Below are 24,706 nucleotides of genomic sequence, written 5' to 3' on the forward strand. Positions count from 1 at the left end.
GGACAAGGGGACAGGAGCCTTCAGCTGACGGGCGGTTTCTGCTTTCTCTCCTTGCAGCCGGGCTCTGCGGATGCTGAGGCTGCTCTGGGCTCTGCCAGGGCTCTGCTGGGCTCAGCACCGGGCCAGGATCAGCCAAAGAAGAAACGCTGTGACCTGCAGCAGAGACTTGAGCATTTTGGCAATGCAGCTCAAGTCTGCAGAGTGTCCACCTCCCAGGGAAAACATGACACCCCCAAAAAATTAAACTTGTTCCATAACTTCTGAAATGAAATCCATCTGGGATGATCCCAAATGACATTTTTCATCTTGCTCAAGCTGTAGCTCAGCCCTTCTCTGAACAGTTCTGTCCCCACATCTGCCTTTTACTTCACAACTGCTCCCTGCTTTCCCCCAGTGAGTTCCCAGCCCATCACAGTCTCCATCACACTGCAGCCTTCCTTGATGCCCCTCACCACGAGGAAGGCCAAGCCCCAGTGTCAGGGACTCATCCTGTCAGTGGCTGAAGAGCAGCAATGTCTGTCTGTGCCAGGGGCTCTTGGATGTCTCTGTATCCATGGACAGAAGGGTCTGTCTGTGCCAGGGGCTCTTGGATGTCTCTGTATCCATGGACAGAAGCTCTGTCCTTGCAAAGGTTTCCATAATATCTTGGTACCCATGAGTATGGAATGAACACAGAGAGTGAAAGTGTCAGTCACGTTGTTTGCACACTCCTTCCTTTCCATACAAGACACATCCATGCACACCCCCACGTACAGATATATTAAAAGGATAGGGATGGATAGAGATTTCCCACAGAGCTCTAACTTTGGCAGAACTCACCTTGTAAGCCATGGCCAGGGCATTTTTTTCCCAGCTCTGTGTCAGTAGGTGTCCAAGAGCTGAAGGGAACAGCATTTAGAAGCAGTTTCAGGATTTCTAGGCAGGAAAGGGAGCTGACAACCATCCACATAACTCACCATATTCGTCAGGATGGGCTGCTGGTTCTTTAGGAATATGGCACAATGGAGACACGAGACTTGGGATAATCCCAGCTCTCTGTGGATCTGTGCAAAGGGGGAGCTGCAGAAACACCTTGTGTCTTCTTTGGGGACACAAGGTCCAAGGAGCTGGGGTGGCAGAGCGTGACCTGGGCTGGTGGCAGGTGAAGTCCCATTTCATGACATCCCGGAGTGGCACAGGACAAAGCTCCAAGCAGCCACAGCCCCACTGAGGAAGTCCTTGGAGTGCTGCACATCCCATAGGAAAAGCTGCATTCCCTCAGTCCATTGGCATTTATCACTTCCACTTGCAACACTTTAGGTCCAAGTTTCAAACTGCAAAATATTTACACTCAAGACACAGTCATGAAGAACACGTATTTCAATTTCCTATTCCTTTAATTGCAGTGTAAAATATCTTGATATTGGAACACATCCATCAAATCTGTAAAGGAAGGCAGCTAATGGATCCTTTCCACTAGCACGTGTACAAACTAAGGAACTAAAATCAAACCTGAGTTCTCTTTTTCAAAAGATCAATTACCTCTTTCTTACTCCAGAGTTATAGATGATTTTTCACTACACATTTGAGGGTAATTTTTATCTTTCATTTCTTTTTTATGTTTTCTTTTCTGGTTTTTAGGTTTTTGTTTTGGTTTTTTTTGTTGTTGTTGTTGTTGTTTTTTTACAGAAAGCATGTCCTAGAAAAGGCACGTCCTTTGCTCCTGGTTCCCGTGTGGAGCAGCTCCCTTCCCGCTGGCTGAGCTGCTCAGGCAGAGCCCGGCAGCTCCTGGCCCTGCAGGGCTGAGGCTTTTCCCCGTTGCTGGGCACAGACTGATGGAGCAGCACTGCTGAACACGGGCACACGCAGAGGGAGCAGAGCAGCTGCCTTTGCCCACCTGAAGCTCCAAGGCCAAACTCTGAGCAGGCACGGCTGCAAGAGACTCGCAGGCTCCCTGTTGGCTCTGCTGCCCCACTTGTGCCCGGCCCAGCTCTGCGGGAGGCAGAGGGAGAACAAGGGGCAGCTCCCTCCCAGCCCCAGCCCAGGGACCCCTCCAGCCCCGGGCCTTGGGCCACTGTCAGCACCCGCTGCTCCAGCCACCGCTTCTGCTGGCACTGACAGCAACAACCAAACTGGGGCTGGTCCCCAGGGAGCAGCAGCAGTGCCTGCATCTGATCCCTCAGCCTGGGGCAGCCCCCTGGGGGAACAGAGGGCACAGCAAGAGGGACAAAACCAGGCAGGGGCAGAGACTGGGAAGAGCCAGAGCTGGGAGCAGCAACAGCTGCTTCATTGCACTCCTGGAGAAAGCTCTTGGCTGGCTCAAAGCACTGAAAGGTGTGAAAGGCAGAGAGGAGGCCACACCAAACAATGCTCCTGTTTTCACACCCTCCTGTAGTAAATGGAAATGATTTGTCCTATCTAAATTGTAACTATTTGGAAAGTTATTATTAGGAGCAATCAAGGGAATTGGTGTTACAAGGCAGATGTACCCCTGTACAGATGTTACATGTTAAAATTAAGATAGAGGATGTAGATTTGAGATAAGAAATATCCTAAGACAAAATCGACCTTGAGATGGATAAAGTTGGAACAACTTTAGGCATAGGGCCTGAAAATTATAAAATATAAGACTAATTAGTGGAGCACAATGCTTACTTACATAACACAACGCTTAGTATGCACACACAGCCTGTGAGGTTATCAAAAGAACAATGAGGATGAGTGTAAGCCTTTGTCCAAAAGAGCACCGAAAGAAGACTGAAGACCCCGTAGCAACAAGTGAAGCATGCACCATGAAGAATTGTGATGTAAAATTAAAGAATCAGAAGTAACATGAGACTTACTGGAAACATGAATGAATATGTGTAAGTATACAGTATATAAGTTTAGTTTGAATTGCTTTATTTCATATGTAAGGGGCTTGAGAAGCCCTCTCCATACCCTGGTCAGTTTTGCTTATGCTTTAATCATAATTACTGGCAAGCTATATTCATATATATATTCATATATATATACACATATGTATATATATATGAATATATTCACTAAATTGTACTCTTTTACTACATTGTATTCCTTCTATATCAAATTGCTACTTAATCCACTAAATTATATTCTTTTATTAAATTGTTTTCTTGTATTCAATTCACTAAATGGTATAATTTTTTTCTTGTTATTACACTGCTGTTAACTCAATAACCCTAGCTGTCCAAATTTCAATTTCATTTATACCACTGCCCTTGGGTGAGTTACAGCCACAGCGAGAGGGAGGAGGAGATGATCCCACCCATGGCTGCTGCTGGCTCCAGACATTTGCTGAGATAAAGCTGAGCCAGAGCTTCAGCATCTCCCCCAAAATCACAGAATCACAGAATGCCTTGGCTTGGAAGAGACCTTAAAGTTCATCTCATTCCACCCCCTGCCATGGCAGGGACACCTTCCACTATCCCAGGCTGCTCCAAGCCCCGTCCAACCTGGCCTTGGACACTTCCAGGGATCCAGGGGCAGCCACAGCTTCTGTGGGCAAGCTCTGATCTCTGCCCAGGTGAGCAGGGACAGGAGCCGAGGGAACGGCTGGAGCTGGGCCAGGGCAGGGCTGGGCTGGAGATGAGCAAAAGCTTCTTCCCCCCCAGGGGGCTGGGGCAGTGCCCAGGCTCCCCAGGGAATGGGCACGGCCCCGAGGCTGCCGCAGCTCCAGGAGCCTTTGGCCAGCGCTGCCAGGGATGCACAGGCTGCGATTGTTGGGGTGTCTGTGCAGGGCCGGGGGCTGCACTCCATGATCCCAATGGGTCCCAGATGCCAGCTCAGCCCCTTGTGCAACTCTCACCCTTGGGCTCAGCCTTTGTGTCCCCTGGAGGCGCTGGCAGAGCTGATGGGGTGGGGCAGGAGCGGGGCAGCCCCAGCGTTCCCCTGGCAGTGACAGCACAGCCGGGCCAGCAGCCCCAGCGTTCCCCTGGCAGTGACAGCACAGCCGGGCCAGCAGCCCCAGCGTTCCCTCCCTGGAGACGCTCCAAGGGAAGCGGCCAGAGCCGCGTCCAGTCAGCGGAACTGAGCGGCCACTGAGCACCCCCGGCCTGGGCTGCTGTGGATTCCTCTGCACACAGCTCGGGGAAGGTGCCCTTGGCCACCCCCACAGTGCCACAGACAAGTGTCACACACAGTTACAGAGCTCTGCCCACAGCTCACAGGGGGAGTTAATTAAAAAAACAAACAAGCACAGCGCCGGGAAGGTCTTTGTGCACCGAGGCTTTGCTGCAGCCAAGGAAAGCTCCTGGCTCAGGGTCACCTTTCCTGCTCGGCCAGAGCCCCGAGTGCCCCAGCAGCAGCAGCAGCAGCAGCAGCACAGAATGGCAGCATTGCCACGGGCTGGCTCAGGAAGGGGAGATTTCCCCCTGGAGAGAGGCTCCTCTGCCGGGTTTTGCATTCAGGCAGCTGCAGATCCCTCAGCTCTGGTTGCACAGCAGCTGGAAATGCAAGTGCAGGAGCTGTGTTCATGGCCAGCCCCAGCGGGTGACAGCAAGGCCGGGGCCCTGGCAGTGGGACATTTGTAGGGAGCGGCTGCAGCAAGCGCTGGGGGCTGGAAGTGTGTGCAGAAAACAGCCCGGGGGTCTCCGGCCCGAGGCCAAAGGAACAAAGTTTCAGTTCTGGCCTCCGCAGGGAGCACCAAAATGGTTCCTTTGCAGGGCGAGGTTCCACTGGCGGGTGTTGCAGGGCCCCCAGAGGGGAGCCCAGGGTGTCCAAAGTGCCTGGGCTGGAGCAGCTTTCTGTCCCGCTCCGGGGGCATTCCCGCGGCCTTGGGATCCCTGGGAAGGCGCAGGAGAGGCTGGAAGCCGTCGGTTTGTGGGTTTGGGGTTTGGATTGTGTTTTTGTGGGGGGTGACGGCCGGTTGTGATTTTGGTGTTTTGCGGGGCTGGGGGAATGTTTTTTTGTGAGCTGTGCCCAGCGGTTTGCAGCCCCGCGGGTGCGGGGAGCGCTGGCGCAGGCCCGGCCCGGGCGGGGCGGCCCCGGGCGGGCTGTGGGAGCCGGGAGCGGCCGGGCGGGCCCGGAGCCGCCGCCTCGGGCCGGGAGCCCCCCGGGCAGAGCTCTGTGCTCGGGGCCGAGGCCCGGGCAGCGCTGGGCGGCCCGTGGGCCCCCGGCACAGGCGGGTCCGTGTGGCCGGGCCGGCGCCGTGTCCGCAGCGGGCTCCGAGGGGAGCGGCAGACAGAGAGGGGGAGCAGCAATACAAACTTGACCCGCAGCAATCCAGACAGGGGGGGCTTCCAGGACCCCACAGTGGAGAGACCAGAGAGGGTAAACGCATGGATGGGTGTTTTTGGTGAATCTTGACCATTTGTGTATTTTAGGGGACTGAATATTAGCGTTTTGGTGGTTTATATGGGCACCAGATGCCCGGTGACTTCTAGGGAAGGACTTGGAGAGTAGGAAACCCCTAACCCAAAGTGCTCATCCATTGCATTTTCTGAAACCAGGGTTTGTCATTCCTAAACTTTGGCCGGATGGAGAAGGAGGCTGCGAGGAAGAGGAAGATGCTCCAGGACACCCAGGCAGGTGAGGAGGAAGTCAGTGCCCCTTTCCCCCTCTCTCCTGCTCCATCTCCCAGCCCAGCCTGGCCCCCGGCTGCAGGACAACCCCGCTGCCGACGCCGTCCTGCCGGGGACGCACTGGGGGGATCTCCTTCCCCTTCCCTCTGGCACGGAGGCAAATCCCATCCTCTCCTTGTCCTTCCTCCCCCAGACAAGGAGCTGAGGATGGAGACCAGGGAGGACAAATCCCCACGGCAGAACCTCATGGAAGAGGCCGTTTTGAGCAGCTCCACAGAGCAGGAATACAACAGGGAGGAAAATCCCCAGAGATCCCACAGGAGGAGGGGCTCCAAACCCATCCCAGGGTGCTCTGAGGAGGAAAGACCCACCCTGTGCCGGGAAGGCGGCCGGAGATCCAGCCAGGGCTCTGAGCTGGTGGTCCATGAGCAGCTTCAGGATGGGGAGAAGCCCTACAAGTGCTTGGAGTGTGGGAAGAGCTTCAGCCAGAGCAACAGCCTGATCTGCCACCAGATGATCCACACTGGGGAATGGGCCTACGAGTGTGGGCAATGTGGGAAGGGCTTCAGCTGCAACTCCAAACTCATCGTCCACCAGCGCATCCACACTGGGGAGAGGCCCTATGAGTGTCCCAAGTGTGGGAAGAGGTTTCAGAGGAGCTCCACTCTCCTCAGGCACCAGCGGATTCACACGGATGAGAGGCCCTTCCGCTGCCCTGACTGTGGGGAGGGCTTCAAGCAGAACTCCCACCTCATCAGGCACCGACACATCCACACTGGGGAGAGGCCCTATGAGTGTGGGGAATGTGGGAAGAGCTTCAGCCACAGCTCCAGCCTCAACACCCACAAACGCATCCACACTGGGGAGAGGCCTTACAAGTGTCCCCTGTGTGGGAAGAGCTTCACCTGGAGATCCAGCTTGACCCAACACCGACGGTGGCACCGGTAAGGGAAGCCTTGCAAAGGCCCCCAGTTCCAGTACAGCTTTGTGCACTGCTCCAGCTTCATCCCCCCTTGGAGGACCGACATTTGGAAGAGACCTGGTGATCCATGTTCCCTGTGATCCATGCTGGGAAGACACCTGTACCTTTTCCTGCCCATGGCAATGTTATGATGTGAGATCAAAGAACATGAGGGTCTGGCCATGGCCCTTTCATTATATTAAATCCCATCTCAGATTCTTCCCAGGGGCAGGAAAATGACTCCCTATCTTTCACCAGAGGAGAAGGGTGTCCTTTCCAGGCAGGAGGAGATACGTGGCCAGGAAGAGCCAGTCTGTGGTGGTTTATTTTTCCCTGTAAATAGTTTTTCTTATCTATTCTGTTACCAAAATTGTTTCTGTGTCTGTTTGTTCCTTATCCCATTGCTGTTCTCAATAAATTGTTCTTATCCCAGCCTGGGATCTTTGCCTTTTGTGATTTCCATGGGAGGTGGGAGGGAAGCGAGCAGCAGCGCAGTTTTAGCGGGAGCAGGAAATTGGGGAATGCCATTCCTGAAGCCCAGCCCGTGGAAACCGAGCATCCCAGCTGGTGCCAGGCCTGGTTGCCATGGCAGCAGCCTTGGGAGCGGGTCCCTGGCTGGGGGCTGCGGGAACCTCTTCCCTCTGGTGCCCAGGGACAGGAGTGGAGGGAGCGGCTGGAGCTGAGGCGGGCAGGTTTAGGCTGGATGTGAGGAAAAGGTTTTTCCCGCGAGGCTGCTGGGGCACTGAACAGACTCCCCAGGGAAGGCTCCCAGCTCCAGGGCTGGCTGAGCTCCAGCAGCGTTTGGCCAGCGCTGCCAGGCCCAGGCTGGCATTGTTGGGGTGTCCTGTGCAGGGCCAGCAGTTGGACTGGAGGATCCCCATGGCTCCCTCCCAACTCAGCCAATTCTGTGGCTCTGGGATCCCATGAGCCTGGGGATGGGATGGCAAATGATTGCCATGGCAACGGGCTCAGGCTCCAGGCCTGAGCTGGTGTCCATGGCAACCACCCCTGGCATGGGGTCTCCATGGAGCTGCCAAGGGACTGACCATAGCAACAGGGCCTGTGATGGTTGCCATGGAAACAGACAATGGCAACAGGTCCTGGTGATAGTTGCCATGGAATCAGACCATTGCTACATGGGGCCGGTGATGGTTGCCTACCAAGGATCACATTTGTTACAGGCCCTCAGAAGGGCTCCATGGGGACATTCCAAGAGTCTCCAGGCTGTTCAGGAGCCAGAGTGTCACAGCCAGAGACAGGGGCTCCACAGAGACCTCCAAGGGGTTTCTGGGGATGCTGAAGAGCCGTGTGCTCTAACGCAGTCACAGCAATTCCATGGTGACATCCCAGGGGACCTTGGGCTGCAAAGGCACTACTCTGTCACAGGCACTCCCGGTGGATCCACGGTGACATCCCAGGAGTCCCCAGGCTGCCAAAAGCTGGGATGTCACAGACAATCCCAGGGCTTCCTGTCATGCGCAGAGTGGGAGCTTCAGGCAAAAGCTTTATTTCTTTATTGGAGAAACTCCTGCTTAGTCATGACACCCAGCAGCCACCAGGGATCCTCAAACCCCTCCAGAGCACCTAGACTTTTAAATTCCTTCTAAGTGAGGAGATCCAATCCCAGCCCCAGAGTTTGTCAAAGGTTTATGTGTAAAATGTATTGGACAGGTGGAAGTGAATCGTAATGCATCTTGTCCCATAAGACTAAAAATTGAGTATGAGATATATTTATACAAATACAACTGAGTGATTGATTGATTGATTGATTGATGATTAGACAGATTTATTTGCACTACAGAGTAAATAAAGAAAAAGAGTTATTTACTAAACAGTATAGGAGCTATAACAATTATTAGACTACAGTGCTCTAGGAAGCAATTTTGAAGTAAACAGGGCCTTGCTGGAGTTGTTTGAGCCCATTCCAGGCACAGCCTCCTGCTCCAGCAGGAACTGCCTTTCCTGTGCCATGCCCAGGGCAGATCCCACTGCAGGAAAAGCCCCAGGCCAGCCCCAAGCCAGGGAAGGGCTCGGGCACAAGTGCAGAGTGCCGTGCTGGGAGCTGTGCCAGGGACAGCCTGAGGCACCAAAGGCACCTTGGCAGCAGCAGCTGCTTCCAGGCCATGGCCAGAAGGCTCCCTTGGCACCCCGGCCTGGTGGCCAGCACTGCAGAGCTGCTGCTTCAGGGCTCATTTCTGGCTGGGCTCGGAAAAGCCACTGCTGCTCCAGGAGCCTGACTGGGAAGCAATTGGCCCCAGCACCTCGGGGACAAGATAATAATGAAACAACTCTTCATGGCAGCAGAGACAAGGCAGGGGCAGAGGAAAGGGGAGAGCCAGGCCCAGGGGACATGGCTGCAATGGTGATGGCTGTGAGGTCAGTGCCACTGCAGCAGCCTGGCTGGCCCTCAGCAGACATTCTGGCCAGGAGGGTTGTGAGGGCACCCAGCACATGAGAGAACCCACACAACAGCAATTCCATCCTTGGGGAGGGGCTTTCACTGTGTCAGGTTGCACAGAGCTCCTGCTCTGGGAGCATTCCTGGGATGGGGCATCCATTTCTCTGCAAAAGCAGTTGCAGTTTTGTGCCACTCTGATTGTAAAATATTTCCTCCTTGTAACAAATCTAAATCCATTCTTGTTCAGCTTAATGATATTGATCCCTGTCAATGCAAGACTTGGTAGAAAATAACTTTCACCAATGTTTCCATTTTCACAGACCATGGAGAGGACCCAAAAATCTCCCAGGATGGGGTTTGGAGGCCTCATCACATAAGCAGCAGGTAGAGGCTGAGGGCTCTGGGCTGTGCAGCTGCAAGGCCCTGCCAGAGGCAACTTGTGCAGCCCTTTGGCCATGGCTGCTGGCCCTGGGCCTGAGGCCAGCAGGGGACAAGTGACCCTGGCAGCCCTGGGGCGTCATTGCCTCCTTGTCCCTGCTCAGCAGCCTGGCAGGGGCCGCCCCATGGTGCTGCCCTTGGCATTGCACATCCCCACATGCCAGTGGCCCGGGAAGAGCCCTGAGCAATGAGGGAGGGACAGCATCTGCCTTGCCAGGGGCTGGGGCTCAGCCCTTGGCCCTTGGCATTCCTGAAACACATCCAGCTTTGCTCAGCACCACAGACACCTTTCCCTTGCTTGTCCCCAGCTGCCATCAGGGCCTCCAGTCTTCTGCTCTGCCTGGAACCTGGGGACGCTTTCTCACTCGTGTCTCTCATTTCAACTGCAAGAAACTTCAGTGTTTCCATCTGACTTGGAGCTCTTGAGGAGTTTCTGGAGCACACTGTGAGGGACTGAGTGTGATGCCAAGAGCCCCAAAGGCCCGAGAGGGTGATGAAAGTGCTGGTGCTGTGTCTGTGCTGCTGAGCTGGGCTGGGCTCCTGGCCCAGAGGCAGCTCCTGGCAAGGGCAGCGCTGCAGAGAGACAGCTCTGGCCAGGAGCAGCTCCTGAGCACAGCCCAGCAGGGCTGGGGCCCTGCCAGGGCAGCTCAGGGACACAGAGAGCAGGCCCAGACAGAGCTGCCAGGGGCTCAGCACTGGCAGGGGCTGTGGGATGTGCCAGAGGGGGCTGTGTCCCAGCAGCACCTCTGTGGCTGTGTCCTGGAGCCCCAGAGCAGCTGTGATGTCAGAAAGGGGCTGTGTGACAGCTCCGAGTGGGTTGTGTGTGGTCACAGATGGGGCTGTGACATCACAGAGTTTGTTGTGTGAGGTCACTGAGCAGCTACAGCATCATAGAGGGGATCCTGTGACATCACAGAGCAGGCTGTGACATCATGGCATGGCTGTATGACATCATAGATGTGGTTGTGAGATCAAAGTATGTGCTGTGACATTACAGGGTATCTGTATGACGTCACAGAGATGGTTGTGTGACATCACTGATGGGGTTATGACATCACAGAGCTGACTGTGACATCATAAAGGATGGTGTGAGGCCATTGAGCAGAGACTGCCATCATCGAGGGTGGCTCTGTGACATCACAGACCAGGATGTGACATCACAGAACAGACTGTGACATCACAGGTTGAATTTTTGACATCATAGTCTTCTGTGACATCACAGTACAGCTGTATGACAACACATGACAACATCCCAGAGTTGGCTCACTTAACAGAGCTCAAACTTAACAGGACTTCAGTTATACCTTAACCTTAACTGAAACCTCAAATGTCACTATTTAGCAAAACTACAGCATTTACTGTATTTTACCTAATTTATAACCTATGACTAAGCAAATTAGCGGAGGAATGATACTAAACAGTATTTAAATTAGCTTATAATTTATATTAAACATAACAGTGGAGTAAAAGAAGAACACTAGGCAGCATTTAACTTAGCTTATACCTCATGACTTACCCTCACCCACAGGCCTGCCTGACTCAGATCTCCAAGGCACTCCAGCCCCTCCCAGAGCAGCATTTCTGCCACATTTGCCAGGGCACAGCACTGGTGTGTGCACACAGACACAAAGAGGCAGTGCAAGGCAGCTGTGAGAAATTCCCCTGCAGGGCAGGGAAATGCTCCCTGCCGATGCTTTGGCATCTCCCCAGCGGGCCAAGGGCTGAGCCTGGAGGAGTGGGGGGATCGGCCCAGGCTCCGTCCTTGTTCGGGGATGCCCCGAGTGCAGCAAACGGGAGAGTTCCCGGCTTACAGAGGCCCCACTCCGAGGGAGGTGGCTGGCCCAGGAGAGCTGCAAGGGGCTCCTTTTGGAGCGCTGTTTGTAGGGCCCCAAGAGAGGGGCTTCAGGCACAGCAATGTTTCATCCTGGCCACACTTGGCATCAACAGCTTTCTTTGCAAGGCTGAGAACAGGGATGTTGTGCCACGCAGGGAACAGGAACAGTTCCCAGGGCTGCTCCTGAAGCAAGCAGGAGCTGCTTGGGCAGCAGCAGTGCCTGGGAGCAGACAGTGTTTCTGATGAGCTGCAGAGGAGCTGAGCCCAGGGGCTGTTGGCCAAGGCCCAGGCCCAAGGAGCATTTCTCAGCTGGCAGGGCAGCCTGAGAAGGGGAGGGGGGAATGCACCAGCACAGGGCCCATGGAACCAAGGGACATCTGTGACACTGTGGGGCACCATGAAATAAACAAAGCATTGTGATACTGAGGGGCCTCATGGAACCAGTGAGACCATTGTGGTCCCCACAGAACCAAGAGGACCATTGGGATCCTGTGGGGCCTCGTGAAACCAAGAGTCCTTTGTGACACTGCAGGGCTGCATGGAACCAAAGGTCCAGGGTGACACTGTGGAGCCAGAGGAGACCTTTGTGACACTGCTGACTGCCAAGGTCCATTGTGACATTTCAGGCCTCATGGAACAGAGGAGTCACGTGACATTGAGGGGCCTGTGGGACCACAGAGACCATTGTGACACTGCAAGGCCTCATGGAATCGCTGGCACCATTGTGACACTGCAGGGCCTTGTTGCTATCCTACTCCCCACTGGGACCCCTCTGTCCCACCCCCCGTGGAGCCTGCTCGTCTCTGGGCACAGGCAGCGGAGGGGGTCCTGGAGTGGATACAACACGGACTCAAAGTATCTAGACACAGGAGGCTCAAACTTGCTGGAATAATCCCGGGTTTATTGTCTGTCGTCCATCCGGGGCAAGAGAGAGAGACCGAAATGCTCTGGATCTTATCTCTTATACCAGGGGGCAGGGGTGATTAGGGGATGCAGGGAGGTCACAGCCAATGGGAAGGGGGGGGGGGAAAGAAGGTTTTCAGGTAGGAACTAACATTACACAAACCAGAGGTGAGTTTTACCCTTGGGAGGTACCAAGATTTTTAGATGCACTACAACACTCCCACAAAATCTTTTCAATATCCTACAAAATTCAAGAAAAATCCCACCAAATTCCAGAAAAATCCCACACAATTCATTAAATGTTCTGAAAACCCCAGCAAATTCCAGAAACATCCCACCAAATCTCCAAAAAATTCCACAAAATCTAAGAAAAATCCCTCACAATTCTTCGTCTCCTCAAAATACCTCAAAACACCTCAAAATTCCACAACAATACAAAAAAATCCCACCAAATTTTAGAAACATCCCACCAAATCTCCACAAATTTCCACAAAATCTAAGAAAAATACTTCAAAATTCTTCAAGTCTCCTCAAAATCCCACAAAATACCACAATATTGCAAAAAAATCCCACAAAATTCCCATCACATCCCACCAAATCTAGACAAATTTCCACAAAATCTAAGAAAAATCCAACCAAATTCTTCATGTCTCCTCAAAATCCCTCAAAATTCCACAAAACTCCCACAAAATCTTCTCAATATCCTGCAAAATCTAAGAAAAATCCAACCAAATTGCAGAAAAGTCCTACACAATTCCCTAAATTTGCTGAAAACCCCAACAAATTCAAGTCATATCCCACAAAATCTCCACAAATTTCCACAAAATGTAAGAAAAACCCCTCAAAATTCTTCAAGTCTCTTCAAAAACCCACAACATTCCAGAAAAAAAACCACAAAATTGCAGAAATCTTCTCAAAATCCTACCAAATTCCAGAAACATCTCAAAAAATCCCCTGAATATGCAAAAAAAATCTAAGAAACATCCCCCTAAAATTTCCACAAATTTCCACAAAATTCCACATAATTGCAGAAATCTTCTCAAAATGCCAACAAATTCCAGAAACATCCCACCAAATCCCCACAAATTTCCACAAAATCTAAGAAAATACCTCAAAATTCTTCATGTCTCCTCAAAATCCCGCAACATTCCACAAAACTCCTACAAAATCTTTTCAATATCCTTCAACATTCAAGAAAAATCTCACCAAATTCCAGAAAAATCCCACACAATTCATTAAATGTTCTGAAAACCCCAGCAAATTCCAGAAACATCCCACCAAATCCCCACAAATTTCCACAAAATTCAAGAAAATACGTCAAAATTCTTCATGTCTTCTCAAAATCCCTCAAAATTCCACAAATCTCCCACAAAATCTCCTCAATAGCCTACAAAATTCAAGAAAAATCCCACCAAATTGCAGAAAAATCCCAAACAATTCCCTAAATTTTCTGAAAACCCCAACAAATTCCAGTCACATCCCACAAAATCTCCACTAATTTCCACAAAATCTAAGAAAAAATCCCTCACAATTCTTCAAGTCTCCTCAAAATCTCACAACATTCCAGAGAAAAAACCACAAAATTGCAGAAATCCTCTCAAAATCCTACCAAATTCCAGAAACATCTCAAAAAATCCCCTGAATATCCCAAAAAATCCCCTAAAATTTCCACAAAATTCCACAAAATTGCAGAAATCTTCTCAAAACCCCAAGAAGTTCCAGTCACATCCCACCAAATCCTCACACATTTCCACAAAATCTAAGAAAATACCAAAAAATTCTTCATGTCTCCTCAAAATCCCACAACATTCCAGAAAAAAATACCACAACATTGCAGAAATCTTCCCAAACCCCCACCAATTTCCAGAAACATCTCAAAAAATCCCCTGAATATCCCAAAAATCTAAGAAACATCCCCCTAAAATTTCCACAAATTTCCACAAAATTCCAGAAATGTTCTCAAAACCCCAACAAATTCCAGTCACATCCCACCAAATCCCCACACGTTTCCACAAAATCTAAGAAAATACCTCAAAATTCTTCATGTCTCCTCAAAATCCCACAACATTCCACAAAACTCCCCCAAAATCTTCTCATTTTCTTATGAAGTTCAAGAAAAATCCCACCAAATTCCAGAAAAATCCCACACAATTCATTAAATGTTCTGAAAACCCCAGCAAATTCCAGAAACATCCCACCAAATCTCCAAAAAATTCCACAAAATCTAAGAAAAATCCCTCAAAATTTTTCATGTCTCTACAAAATCCCACCAAATTTCAGAAAAATACCACACAATTCTATAAATGTTCTGAAAACCCTACCAAATTCCAGTAACATCCCACAAAATATCTACAAATTTCCATAAAATCTAAGAAAAATCCCTCAAAGTTTTTCATGTCTCTTCAAAATCTCTCAAATCACCACAAAACTCCCACATTATTTAAATATTTGCAAAATCCCAGAAAACTAAAAAAAATCAGGAAATTGCAAAAACAAAAACCCTGAAATCATCCCAAAACCCTAACAAATTCCAGAAACATCTCACAAAATCTACTGAATATCCTACAAAATTTTTAAAAATTGCAAATAAATCTCACAAAATTCAAGAAATCTTCTCAAAACCCCACCGAATTCCACAAACATCACACCAAATCCCCACAAAATCCCACAAAATTTTAGAGAATACCTCAAAATTTTTCATGTATCCTCAAAATCCCACAAAATCGCACAAAAATCCCACAAAATTATTTAAACTATTGGAAAATCCCATAAAACTCAAAAAAAATCTCAGGAAATTGCAAAAACAAAACCAAAAATCACTAAATCTTCCCAAAACCCTAACAAATTCCAGAAACGTCCCACCAAATCTTCACGAAATTCCAGAACAGCTAAGAAAAACACGTCAGAAATCTTCAAGTCTCCACAAAATCTTTCAAAATTCAAGAAATATCCCACAAAATTGCAGAAATCTTCTCAAAATCCCACCAAATTCCAGAAACATCCCACAAAATCCCCACAAAATTCCACAAAATTTAAAAAAAATCCCACAAAATTCTTCAAGTCTTTTCAAAAACCTACAAAATTCCAGAAAATTTCATATTACAAAAAAAATCCCATACAATTCCAAGAACATCCCACCAAATCTCCACAAAATTCCACAAAATCTAAGAAAAATCAATCAAAACCCTTCAAGTCTACTCAAAATGCCAAAAAATTCAAGAAAAAAAAAACCAAAACACTGAGAAATCTTCTCAAAACCCAACCAAATTCCAGAAGCATCTCAGAAAAACTCCTGAATATCCCACAAAATTCAAGAAAAATCTTACAAAATTCCAGAAAAATCTTACAAAATTGCAGAAATCTTCTCAAAACCCCACCAAATTCTAGAAACACCCCACAAAATCTCCTCAAATTTCCACTAAATTCCACAAAAATTCCATAAAATTTCCAGAAAAATCCCACAAAATTGTTTAAATTTTCTCAAAATCTCACAAAATTGCAGAAAAGTCCCACTAAATTACTTAATCTACATCTGTTTTGGCAATTGTAGATCCCGGCTGCTCTTGCCCCTCTTCTGCTTGCCACCTGAATTTTAGCAGTACAGCTGCAATTACCTCTTTCAATCAGTGCTACCCACTGTGCTTTTATCACGGGGAACTCAGGATTTTTGTTTCAGGCATCATGATCACTAGAGATCAAAATGCTCCCAAGTCCCTGAGCACAAAATCAAGGAGAATGAAAGCCACACAGGTCACATTTGCAGTGCTCGAACACAGCCCTGTTGCTGCTGCTGCTGCTGAAATAGAATCAACTGACAGAGGCCATCACAGAAATTGCCTCTGCAGTGGCAAATAAAATGAAAAAATCCACCAGGAGAAAGAAAAACCAGAACTTCCCAACTCGCTTCATTGTTTCTTCTGAGCAGCAGAAGAAAAAGGAACAGGGCACCTTTCAGGCAGCTCCACAAGCTCAGGGTTCTCATTTCCTGGGGAATCTGAGATGCAATTGGCCTTGTTAAAAGGATAAAAGCAAAGGGAATGAATTGGGAATTATTAGGAAAAAATGACCCTTCTTACACACAAAGTTCACCAAGTCATTCCCTGCATTTCTCCTTTTCACATTCTTTCTCTCATCCACTGACAGGTCCAGCTTATCATGTTCTGCTGCTTATCATCACCTGATTGTGCTCTTGATTTCTCCCAGTGCAAGAGATGTAGAATCATCTCAACTGAACACAGAAACAAACTCCCTCTGTCAGCCCATCTTCATGTTCCAGATCACTTTCCAGATGTCCATGGGGCTGTTGGAATGATGAGCTCTCCACTGCTGGCTGCAGGCTCTGGAGATTCTTTCTCCACATTCAGCCAGGCTTGTATTCCCCAACAATTCCTGGCAGCCCATCATGTTTTCTTTGGGTAGAAGAGGAACAATGAAAACCTCACCAATGGCACAACTCCCCTGTCCACGAGGAAAAGAAAGAACAAGTTGTCAAGTTCTTCAAACATTTGTCCTGCTTTGCTGCAAGAGTTGTGCTGCACTCACAGTGTGGGGAGCCAAGAGAAGCTGCAGCTGGGGGCACATCTTGTGACAGGAGCTGCGCCTTGTTCTCCAGGACAGGTTTTTGGAAAGAACAGACGGGACTGGGGAGAAGATTCTGGGAAAATTGAAACAGCTTTTTTAAGAAATGAGAATAAAATCCAAAGAAACGAACAATATGTTTTTCTCTATTTTTCTCTCTTTATTTTTATGTTCCCCTTTTCCATCTTGCACTGTTTGTCCATCCCATTCATTCCAAATGGATCTCACCTCTAAGATCTGAGACTTGGCAAGTTTTAGACACTGTAAAATACCCTGAGCTATAGCCAGTTTGCCTTGCCCTGTTTTCCTTGGAAAGCAATGCTGGAGACACAAGTGCAGTGCTTGGCTCAGGTACAAATTCTGCATTCAGGGAATGTGCTCAGACGGTGTCTGAGCCTCAGCAGGGACAAGGCACAGCAGCAGCCAAGGGCATTGCTGTGCCCCTGTGCAGGAGTCCAGACTCTGGCTCTTGGCTCAGCAGGGCAAAGTTGCCGTGTTTGGCCAGGCTCAGGGGCTGCCCGGGGAGCGCGGGGCTCGGGGCGGGGCCGAGCGGGCAACGGACAAACGGACACGGGGACAAACGGCCCCGGTGCTTCAGTTGCAGCGGCAGCGGCGGCAGCAGCGGCAGCAGCGGCGGCAGCAGCGAAAGCAGCGACAGGAGCAAATTTATCAATTTGTCTCTCTTCTCCTTCTCCCACTGTCCCGCATCCTCTCCCGGTCTCCCTTTTCCTGTGTCCCCTCCTCTTCCAGGTTCTCTCTCCCCGTGCCCACCCGGGCCATGCCCCCAGCCCGGCCCCGGCCCCGGGTGGGGCTGCCCCGACCCCGGCCCCGGCCGTTCCTCCGCGGTCTCGCCTCCGCCCAGCTCTGGCTGTGCTGGCTCTGGCTGTGCTGGGCGGGCCTCAGTGCCAGGGGCTGGGGCGGCATCGCTGCCCTTTGGCTCCGCCTGGCCCGACCCCGGCCCCGGCCCCGGCCCCGGCCCCGGCCCCGGCCCCGGCCCCGGCCCCGGCCCCGGCCCCGGCCCCGGCCCCGGCTCCTCCCGGGGCCCGCGGAGGACACAGGCGGTGCGGCCGCTGCCGCCGCCTCCGCTGCGGCTTCCCCGGCCCGAGCTCCGCCGCTGTCGCGTTCCAATGAGGGAACGCCTGCGGGTGCCCGGCCCGGGGAGCTCGGGGAGCGCTCGGGGGCCGTTCCTGGCCCCGGGCCGAGCACTGACGGCCGCGTCTCTTCCCCAGGGAAGGCGCAGCAGGCCCTGCAGCAGCGCTACCGAGTGGGGTCACTGCTGGGGCGCGGCGGCTTTGGCAGAGTTTTTGCGGCCACTCGGCTCTCGGACGGACTCCCGGTGAGCAGAGGGGCCGGCGGCGGGCGGAGGAGGAGGAGGGGGCGGAGGAGGAGGATGGGGCTGGACACGGTGGGCGGTGAGCTGAATCCGCTGTTCCCTTTGGCTTGCAGGTGGCCATCAAAAAGGTGCCACGGAACCGCGTCCGGCACTGGGGCGAGCTGGTGAGTGAGCGGGGCCAGCGGCAGAAGCCGGGCCGTGCCGGGCGGGGATGAGCCGGGGCCCGGCAGGCTGGGAGCCGCCAGGACACCTGGAGGGAGAGCGGGCGTGGGGCCAGCGGAGGGCACAGAGCATCCCGGGCTGGCTGAGGGCTTCCCGAGCCCTGGCACGGCCTCAGCCCCACTGACGGCACCGTGCTCCTCCCGCAGCCCGACGGCACCAGCGCACCCCTGGAGATAGTGCTGCTGGACAAGGTGTCCACAGGCTTCCCCGGTGTGGTGCAGCTGCTGGAATGGTTTGAGCTCCCCAACACCATCGTGATGGTGCTGGAGCGCCCGGAGCGGTGTCAGGACCTGCGGCGTTTCATTCGGGCACGGAGGTTCCTGTCCGAGGAAGAGGCGCGGGAGCTGTTCCAGCAGGTGCTGGCGGCCGTGCGGCACTGCACCAGCTGCGGGGTCCTGCACCGAGATATCAAACCGGAGAACGTCTTGGTAGACCTGGACACCGGCGAGGCAAAACTGATCGACTTCGGCTGTGGCACCTACCTGCAGGACACAGCCTACACTCAGTTTGCAGGTGAGCCCACACAGGGGTGGTGATCCTGGTCCTGGCATCTCCTGGCCCAACCTGGGTGTGGCAGGAGGGATTCTCCCTTTGGCTGCCAGTCACAGGACTGATTCTTCAGCCAAGTTGCTTTTGAGCAGAGCTGGGTGGGGACCCATCTTCCATCCCTGCTGGCAGCCTTTGCCTGCCACTCTGCCCAGGACTGGGGCTGGGGATGGGGCAGCCAGCCTGACAAAATCCCCCGTGGGTGGGGGTAGCAGAGAGGGGGAGGCAGAACCTGTGCACCAGCTGGTTTGGTGTGCAGGTGAGAATGGGCTTGGACTGCTCTGCTCACCTGGTTTGCCTTGGTTCAGGATATTTTTTGGGCAATGCCAGCAGGGAGGATGTGGGTGTGGTTTTTCCCCAGCACTGAGTGGGTATTTCCCTTTGTGTGTCATGGTCGGGCCTTGCCAGGGTTTCTGCTGCCCTCTTCCAACACCAGTGGCTTCTTTTCCAACCCCAAGTTTGTACCCAAGTCCCAGGTGCTGGCGAGAGGGCAGCAGGTCACCCCGTGGGCCACTGGGGCAGCCCCCACATGCCCAGGGATGCTGGGGCCAGGCTCTGGGAGCAGCAGCATCCCCCTGATGAGCTCCATCCATATTCCATAGGAACACCGTCATACAGCCCCCCGGAATGGAACGACTTCGGCTGGTACCATGGCGAGGCAGCGACCGTCTGGTCCCTGGGCATCCTGCTGCACGAGATGGTCTGCGGGGAGCACCCTTTCAGGAGGGGCAGGAACATCAGATGGGGCCAGCTCCCGCTGCCACAACGGCTCTCCCAAGGTGGATCCTCATCTCTGGGCACGGGGGGAACACCAGTGTTGGGAGACAGCAGCGGGCTCGTGAGCATCCCGCTCTGGCAGCTGCTGAGGAGGTGGCACATGTCCTGCTCTCCTGCTCTCCTCCAAAACAAAGAATTGATGGGAAAGTTTAGGCCCAGCTCTGAGCACATCCAGCGTGGCCTGGGCACGGGAATAGTGGGGCAAAGCCGACAGGAGCCTTCTCCAACTGACCAGTGGTTTGTGGTTTCTCTCCCCAGACTGCCAGATTCTGATCAGGTGGTGTTTATCCCTGAACTCCTTGGACAGGCCCTCATTAGAAGACCTGTCCTGTGATCCCTGGATGCAGGATATTCATCAGCCCTAGAAGAAGGGAGAGAGCCACAGGGACAGTGATGCAGGGACCTGGTAAGTTACAGCTCCACACATGCCCTGGCAATCAGCAGCAAAGAAACCCAGACATTTTTGTCCTGCCTGTGTCACTGCACTGGGGTCATCGAATGGGAACACACAGCCCTTGTGCTGGAGCTGAGCTGCTCTGCCCAGCACTGGTGGGCACCATCTGAGCTGGTTTTGCTTGTCCTGCTTCACTGACAGCCGGGCCCTGGGCAGAACCCTGACAGCCTGGTGTCACCCCAGGGAAGAAGGAGCCCCTGGAGAAGCTGTACCAGGTGGGGCTGCTGCTGCTGCTGGAGACATGGAGGAACAGCAGCAAGGATGACAACCTCTTCCTCCACCTGGCCAGCGGGAGCTGGCGATGATGGACTTTGATTCTGGCACCTTCTTCAAAGCCAGGCTCCACAGGGAATTTTCAGGTAAGTCCAGACCCAGGGGGATGCTCCCAGATTTGTGCATTGGCCGGGAACCAAAGGTTTCCCCTTTGCTGGGGCAGATGCAGCTGATTCCTCAGTGGTTGCCCAGCTGGATTTTGGCAGGGCTGGGGACGTGGGCTGGGGTGGATACGAAATGGGAGTGGGATCCTGGCTCTGCCAACAGCCCCCAGCACCCACCGTGCCCCGGCTGGGGCTGGGGCAGCCAGCCCGACACAAACAAACCCCCATGGCAGGAGCACAGGTGGGACTCCAGAACCTGAGCACGGCTGCTTTGCTGTGCAGCCAAGGAAGGGCTTGGGCTGCTCCACTCCCCTGCTTTGCTTTGGGATCACCGTGATTTTGGGAGACAGTGCAGGGAGGAAGGGAGAAAGCATGGGCTTCCCTCACCCATGGGTGGGTTTTTCCCTAGAATGTAGGGGTTGGGCCTTCCTCAAGCTCCTGACAGACATAAGATTTTTTACCATTTTTCTGGTTTCCCCTTTTTGTCTGTAACCTATTTTCATTAATTTGTTGTTTGTTTTTCTAAAGGAAGCGTTCCAGGTGGGGTCCAGTCTGGATCAGGAAGTGCTTGGGACCAGCTGTGGCATGGATGGGCCGTGCCCTTGGAGAAGACTGAGGACATGGTTTGGGACCAGCTTTTCTTGTGGCAGCGGATGGTGTGAGGTGGGTCCTCATCTCCTTGGCATGGCTGGGACAAGAGCTTTTGGGAGATGGCAGCGGGCACAGGAGCATCCCGCTCTGGGCAGCTGCTGAGGGGCTGGATCTGCCGTGGCTGGCTGCAGGCTGGGCACATGTCCTGCCCTCCTGCTCTGCTCCCCAAGGCAGCAGTGATGGGCAGCTTTGGGCCCAGCTCTGAGCACGGCCAGCATGGCCTGGGCACCGCGGCTGGCTGGGACAAGGGGACAGGAGCCTTCAGCTGACGGGCGGTTTCTGCTTTCTCTCCTTGCAGCCGGGCTCTGCGGATGCTGAGGCTGCTCTGGGCTCTGCCAGGGCTCTGCTGGGCTCAGCACCGGGCCGGGATCAGCCAAAGAAGAAACGCTGTGACCTGCAGCAGAGACTTGAGCATTTTGGCAATGCAGCTCAAGTCTGCAGAGTGTCCACCTCCAAGGGAAAACATGACACCCCCCAAAAATTAAACTTGTTCCATAACTTCTGAAATGAAATCCATCTGGGATGACCCCAAATGACATTTTTCATCTTGCTCAAGCTGTAGCTCAGCCCTTCTCTGAACAGTTGTGTCCCCACACCTGCCTTTTACTTCACAACTGCTCCCTCCTTTCCCCCAGTGAGTTCCCAGCCCATCACAGTCTCCATCACACTGCATCACTTGCCCCTCACCATGAGGAAGGCCAAGCCCCAGTCTCAGGGACTCATCCTGTCAGTGGCTGAAGAGCAGCAATGTCTGTGCCAGGGGCTCTTGGATGTCTCTGTATCCATGGACAGAAGGGTCTGTCTGTGCCAGGGGCTCTTGGATGTCTCTGTATCCATGGACAGAAGGGTCTGTCTGTGCCAGGGGCTCTTGGATGTCTCTGTATCCATGGACAGAAGGGTCTGTCTGTGCCAGGGGCTCTTGGATGTCTCTGTATCCATGGACAGAAGGTCTGTCCTTGCAAAGGTTTCCATAATATCTTGGTACCCATGGGTATGGAATGAACACAGAGAGTGAAAGTGTCAGTCACGTTGTTCGCACACTCCTTCCTTTCCATCCAAGACACATCCATGCACACCCCCACGTACAGATATATTAAAAGGATAGGGATGGATAGAGATTTCCCACAGAGCTCTAACTTTGGCAGAACTCACCTTGTAAGCCATGGCCAGGGCATTTTTTTCCCAGCTCTGTGTCAGTAGGTGTCCAAGAGCTGAAGGGAACAGCATTTAGAAGCAGTTTCAGGATTTCTAGGCAGGAAAGGGAGCTGACAACCATTCACATAACTCACCATATTTGTTGGGATGGGCTGCTGGTTCTTTAGGAATATGGCACAATGGAGACACGAGACTTGAGATAGTCCCAGCTCTCTGTGGATCTGTGCAAAGGTGGAGCTGCAGAAACACCTTGTGTCTTCTTTGGGGACACAAGGTCCAAGGAGCTGGGGTGGCAGAGCGTGACCTGGGCTGGTGGCAGGTGAAGTCCCATTTCATGACATCCCAGAGTGGCACAGGACAAAGCTCCAAGCACCCACAGCCCCACTGAGGAAGTCCTTGGAGTGCTGCACATCCCATAGGAAAAGCTGCATTCCCTCAGTCCATTGGGATTTATCACTTCCATTTGCAACACTTTAGGTCCAAGTTTCAAACTGCAAAATTTTTACACTCAAGACACAGTCATGAAGAACATGAATTTCAATTTCCTATTCCTTTAACTGCAGTGTAAAAGATCTTTATATTGGAAAACATCCATCAAATCTGTCAAGGAAGGCAGCTAATGCATCCTTTCCACTAGCAGATGTACAAACTAAGGAACTAGAATCAAGGCTGAGTTCTCTTTTTCAAAAGATCAGTTACCTCTTTCTTACTCCAGAGTTATAGAAGATTTTTCACTACACATTTGGGGGTAATTTTTATCTTTCATATTTTTTTCGTATTTTTTTTATTTCTTTTGTTTAGTTTTTTTTTACAGAAAACAAGTCCTAGAAAAGGCACGTCCTTTGCTCCTGGTTCCCGTGTGGAGCAGCTCCCTTCCCGCTGGCTGAGCTGCTCAGGCAGAGCCCGGCAGCTCCTGGCCCTGCAGGGCTGAGGCTTTTCCCCGTTGCTGGGCACAGACTGATGGAGCAGCACTGCTGAACACGGGCACACGCAGAGGGAGCAGAGCAGCTGCCTTGGCCCACCTGAAGCTCCAAGGCCAAACTCTGAGCAGGCACGGCTGCAAGAGACTCGCAGGCTCCCTGTTGGCTCTGCTGCCCCACTTGTGCCCGGCCCAGCTCTGCGGGAGGCAGAGGGAGAACAAGGGGCAGCTCCCTCCCAGCCCCAGCCCAGGGACCCCTCCAGCCCCGGGCCTTGGGCCACTGTCACCACCCGCTGCTCCAGCCACCGCTTCTGCTGGCACTGACAGCAACAACCAAACTGGGGCTGGTCCCCAGGGAGCAGCAGCAGTGCCTGGATCTGATCCCTCAGCCTGGGGCAGCCCCCTGGGGGAACAGAGGGCACAGCAAGAGGGACAAAACCAGGCAGGGGCAGAGACTGGGAAGAGCCAGAGCTGGGAGCAGCAACAGCTGCTTCACTGCACTCCTGGAGAAAGCTCTTGGCTGGCTCAAAGCACTGAAAGGTGTGAAAGGCAGAGAGGAGGCCACACCAAACAATGCTCCTGTTTTCACGCCCTCCTGTAATAAATGGAAATGATTTGTGCTAACTAAAGTGTAACTATTTGGAAAGTTATTATTAGAAGCAATCAAGGGAATTGGTGTTACAAGGCAGATGTACCCCTCTACAGATGTTACATGTTAAAATTAAGGTACAGGATGTAGTTTTGAGATAAGGAATGTCCTAAGACAAAATCGACCTTGAGATGGATAAAGTTGGAATGACTTTAGGTATAGGGCCTGAAAATTATAAATTATAAGACTAATTAGTGGAGCACAATGCTTACTTACATAACACAACGCTTAGTATGCACACACAGCCTGTGAGGTTATCCAGCGGACAACGACGATGCGTGTAAGCCTTTGTCCAAAATACCACTAAAAGAAGACTGAAGACCCCCTAGCAACAAGTGAAGCATGCACCATGAAGAATAGTGATGTAAAATTAAAGAATTAGAAATTGGAGGAGACTTAGGGGAAACATGAATGAATATGTAGAAGCATACAGTATATAAGTTTAGTTTGAATTTCTTTGTTTCATACTTGAGGTGCTGTGAGAAGACGTCTCCGTACCCCGGTCAGTTTTGCTTATGCTTTAATCATAATTACTGGAAATCTATATTCATATATTTATTCATATATATATATATACATATGTATATATATATATGAATATATTCACTAAATTGTACTCTTTTACTACATTGTATTCCTTCTATATCAAATTGCTATTAAATCCACTAAATTGTATTATTTTATTAAATTGGATTCTTGTATTCAATTCACTAAATTGTATCATTTTTTTCTTGTTATTAAACTGCTGTTAACTCAATAGCCCTAGCTGTCCAAATTTCAATTTCATTTATGACACTGCCCTTGGGTGAGTTACAGCCACAGCGAGAGGGAGGAGGAGATGATCCCACCCATGGCTGCTGCTGGCTCCAGACATTTGCTGAGATAAAGCTGAGCCAGAGCTTCAGCATCTCCCCCAAAATCACAGAATCACAGAATGCCTTGGCTTGGAAGAGACCTTAAAGTTCATCTCATTCCACCCCCTGCCATGGCAG

At 51.7% G+C, this 24,706-nt stretch overlaps 1 protein-coding gene across 1 annotated transcript in view; it reads left to right on the plus strand.

The window, feature by feature from the left end:
• Positions 1-21,498, plus strand: part of LOC147646024 (serine/threonine-protein kinase pim-1-like) — a 37,031-nt gene extending 15,533 nt beyond the window's left edge. The window contains exons 2-7 of the mRNA XM_086874002.1: positions 18,333-18,699; positions 19,335-19,511; positions 19,768-19,915; positions 20,105-20,322; positions 20,869-21,003; positions 21,290-21,498. Coding sequence (XP_086730128.1) covers positions 18,333-18,699; positions 19,335-19,511; positions 19,768-19,874 — 651 coding nt within the window. The 3' untranslated portion in view covers positions 19,875-19,915; positions 20,105-20,322; positions 20,869-21,003; positions 21,290-21,498. The remainder of the gene's footprint in view (positions 1-18,332; positions 18,700-19,334; positions 19,512-19,767; positions 19,916-20,104; positions 20,323-20,868; positions 21,004-21,289) is intronic.
• Positions 21,499-24,706: the final 3,208 nt, after the last annotated feature.

The sequence above is a fragment of the Cyanistes caeruleus genome, unplaced genomic scaffold, assembly GCF_971803275.1.
Source record: "Cyanistes caeruleus unplaced genomic scaffold, bCyaCae1.hap1.1 HAP1_SCAFFOLD_131, whole genome shotgun sequence".
NCBI lineage: Eukaryota > Metazoa > Chordata > Aves > Passeriformes > Paridae > Cyanistes > Cyanistes caeruleus.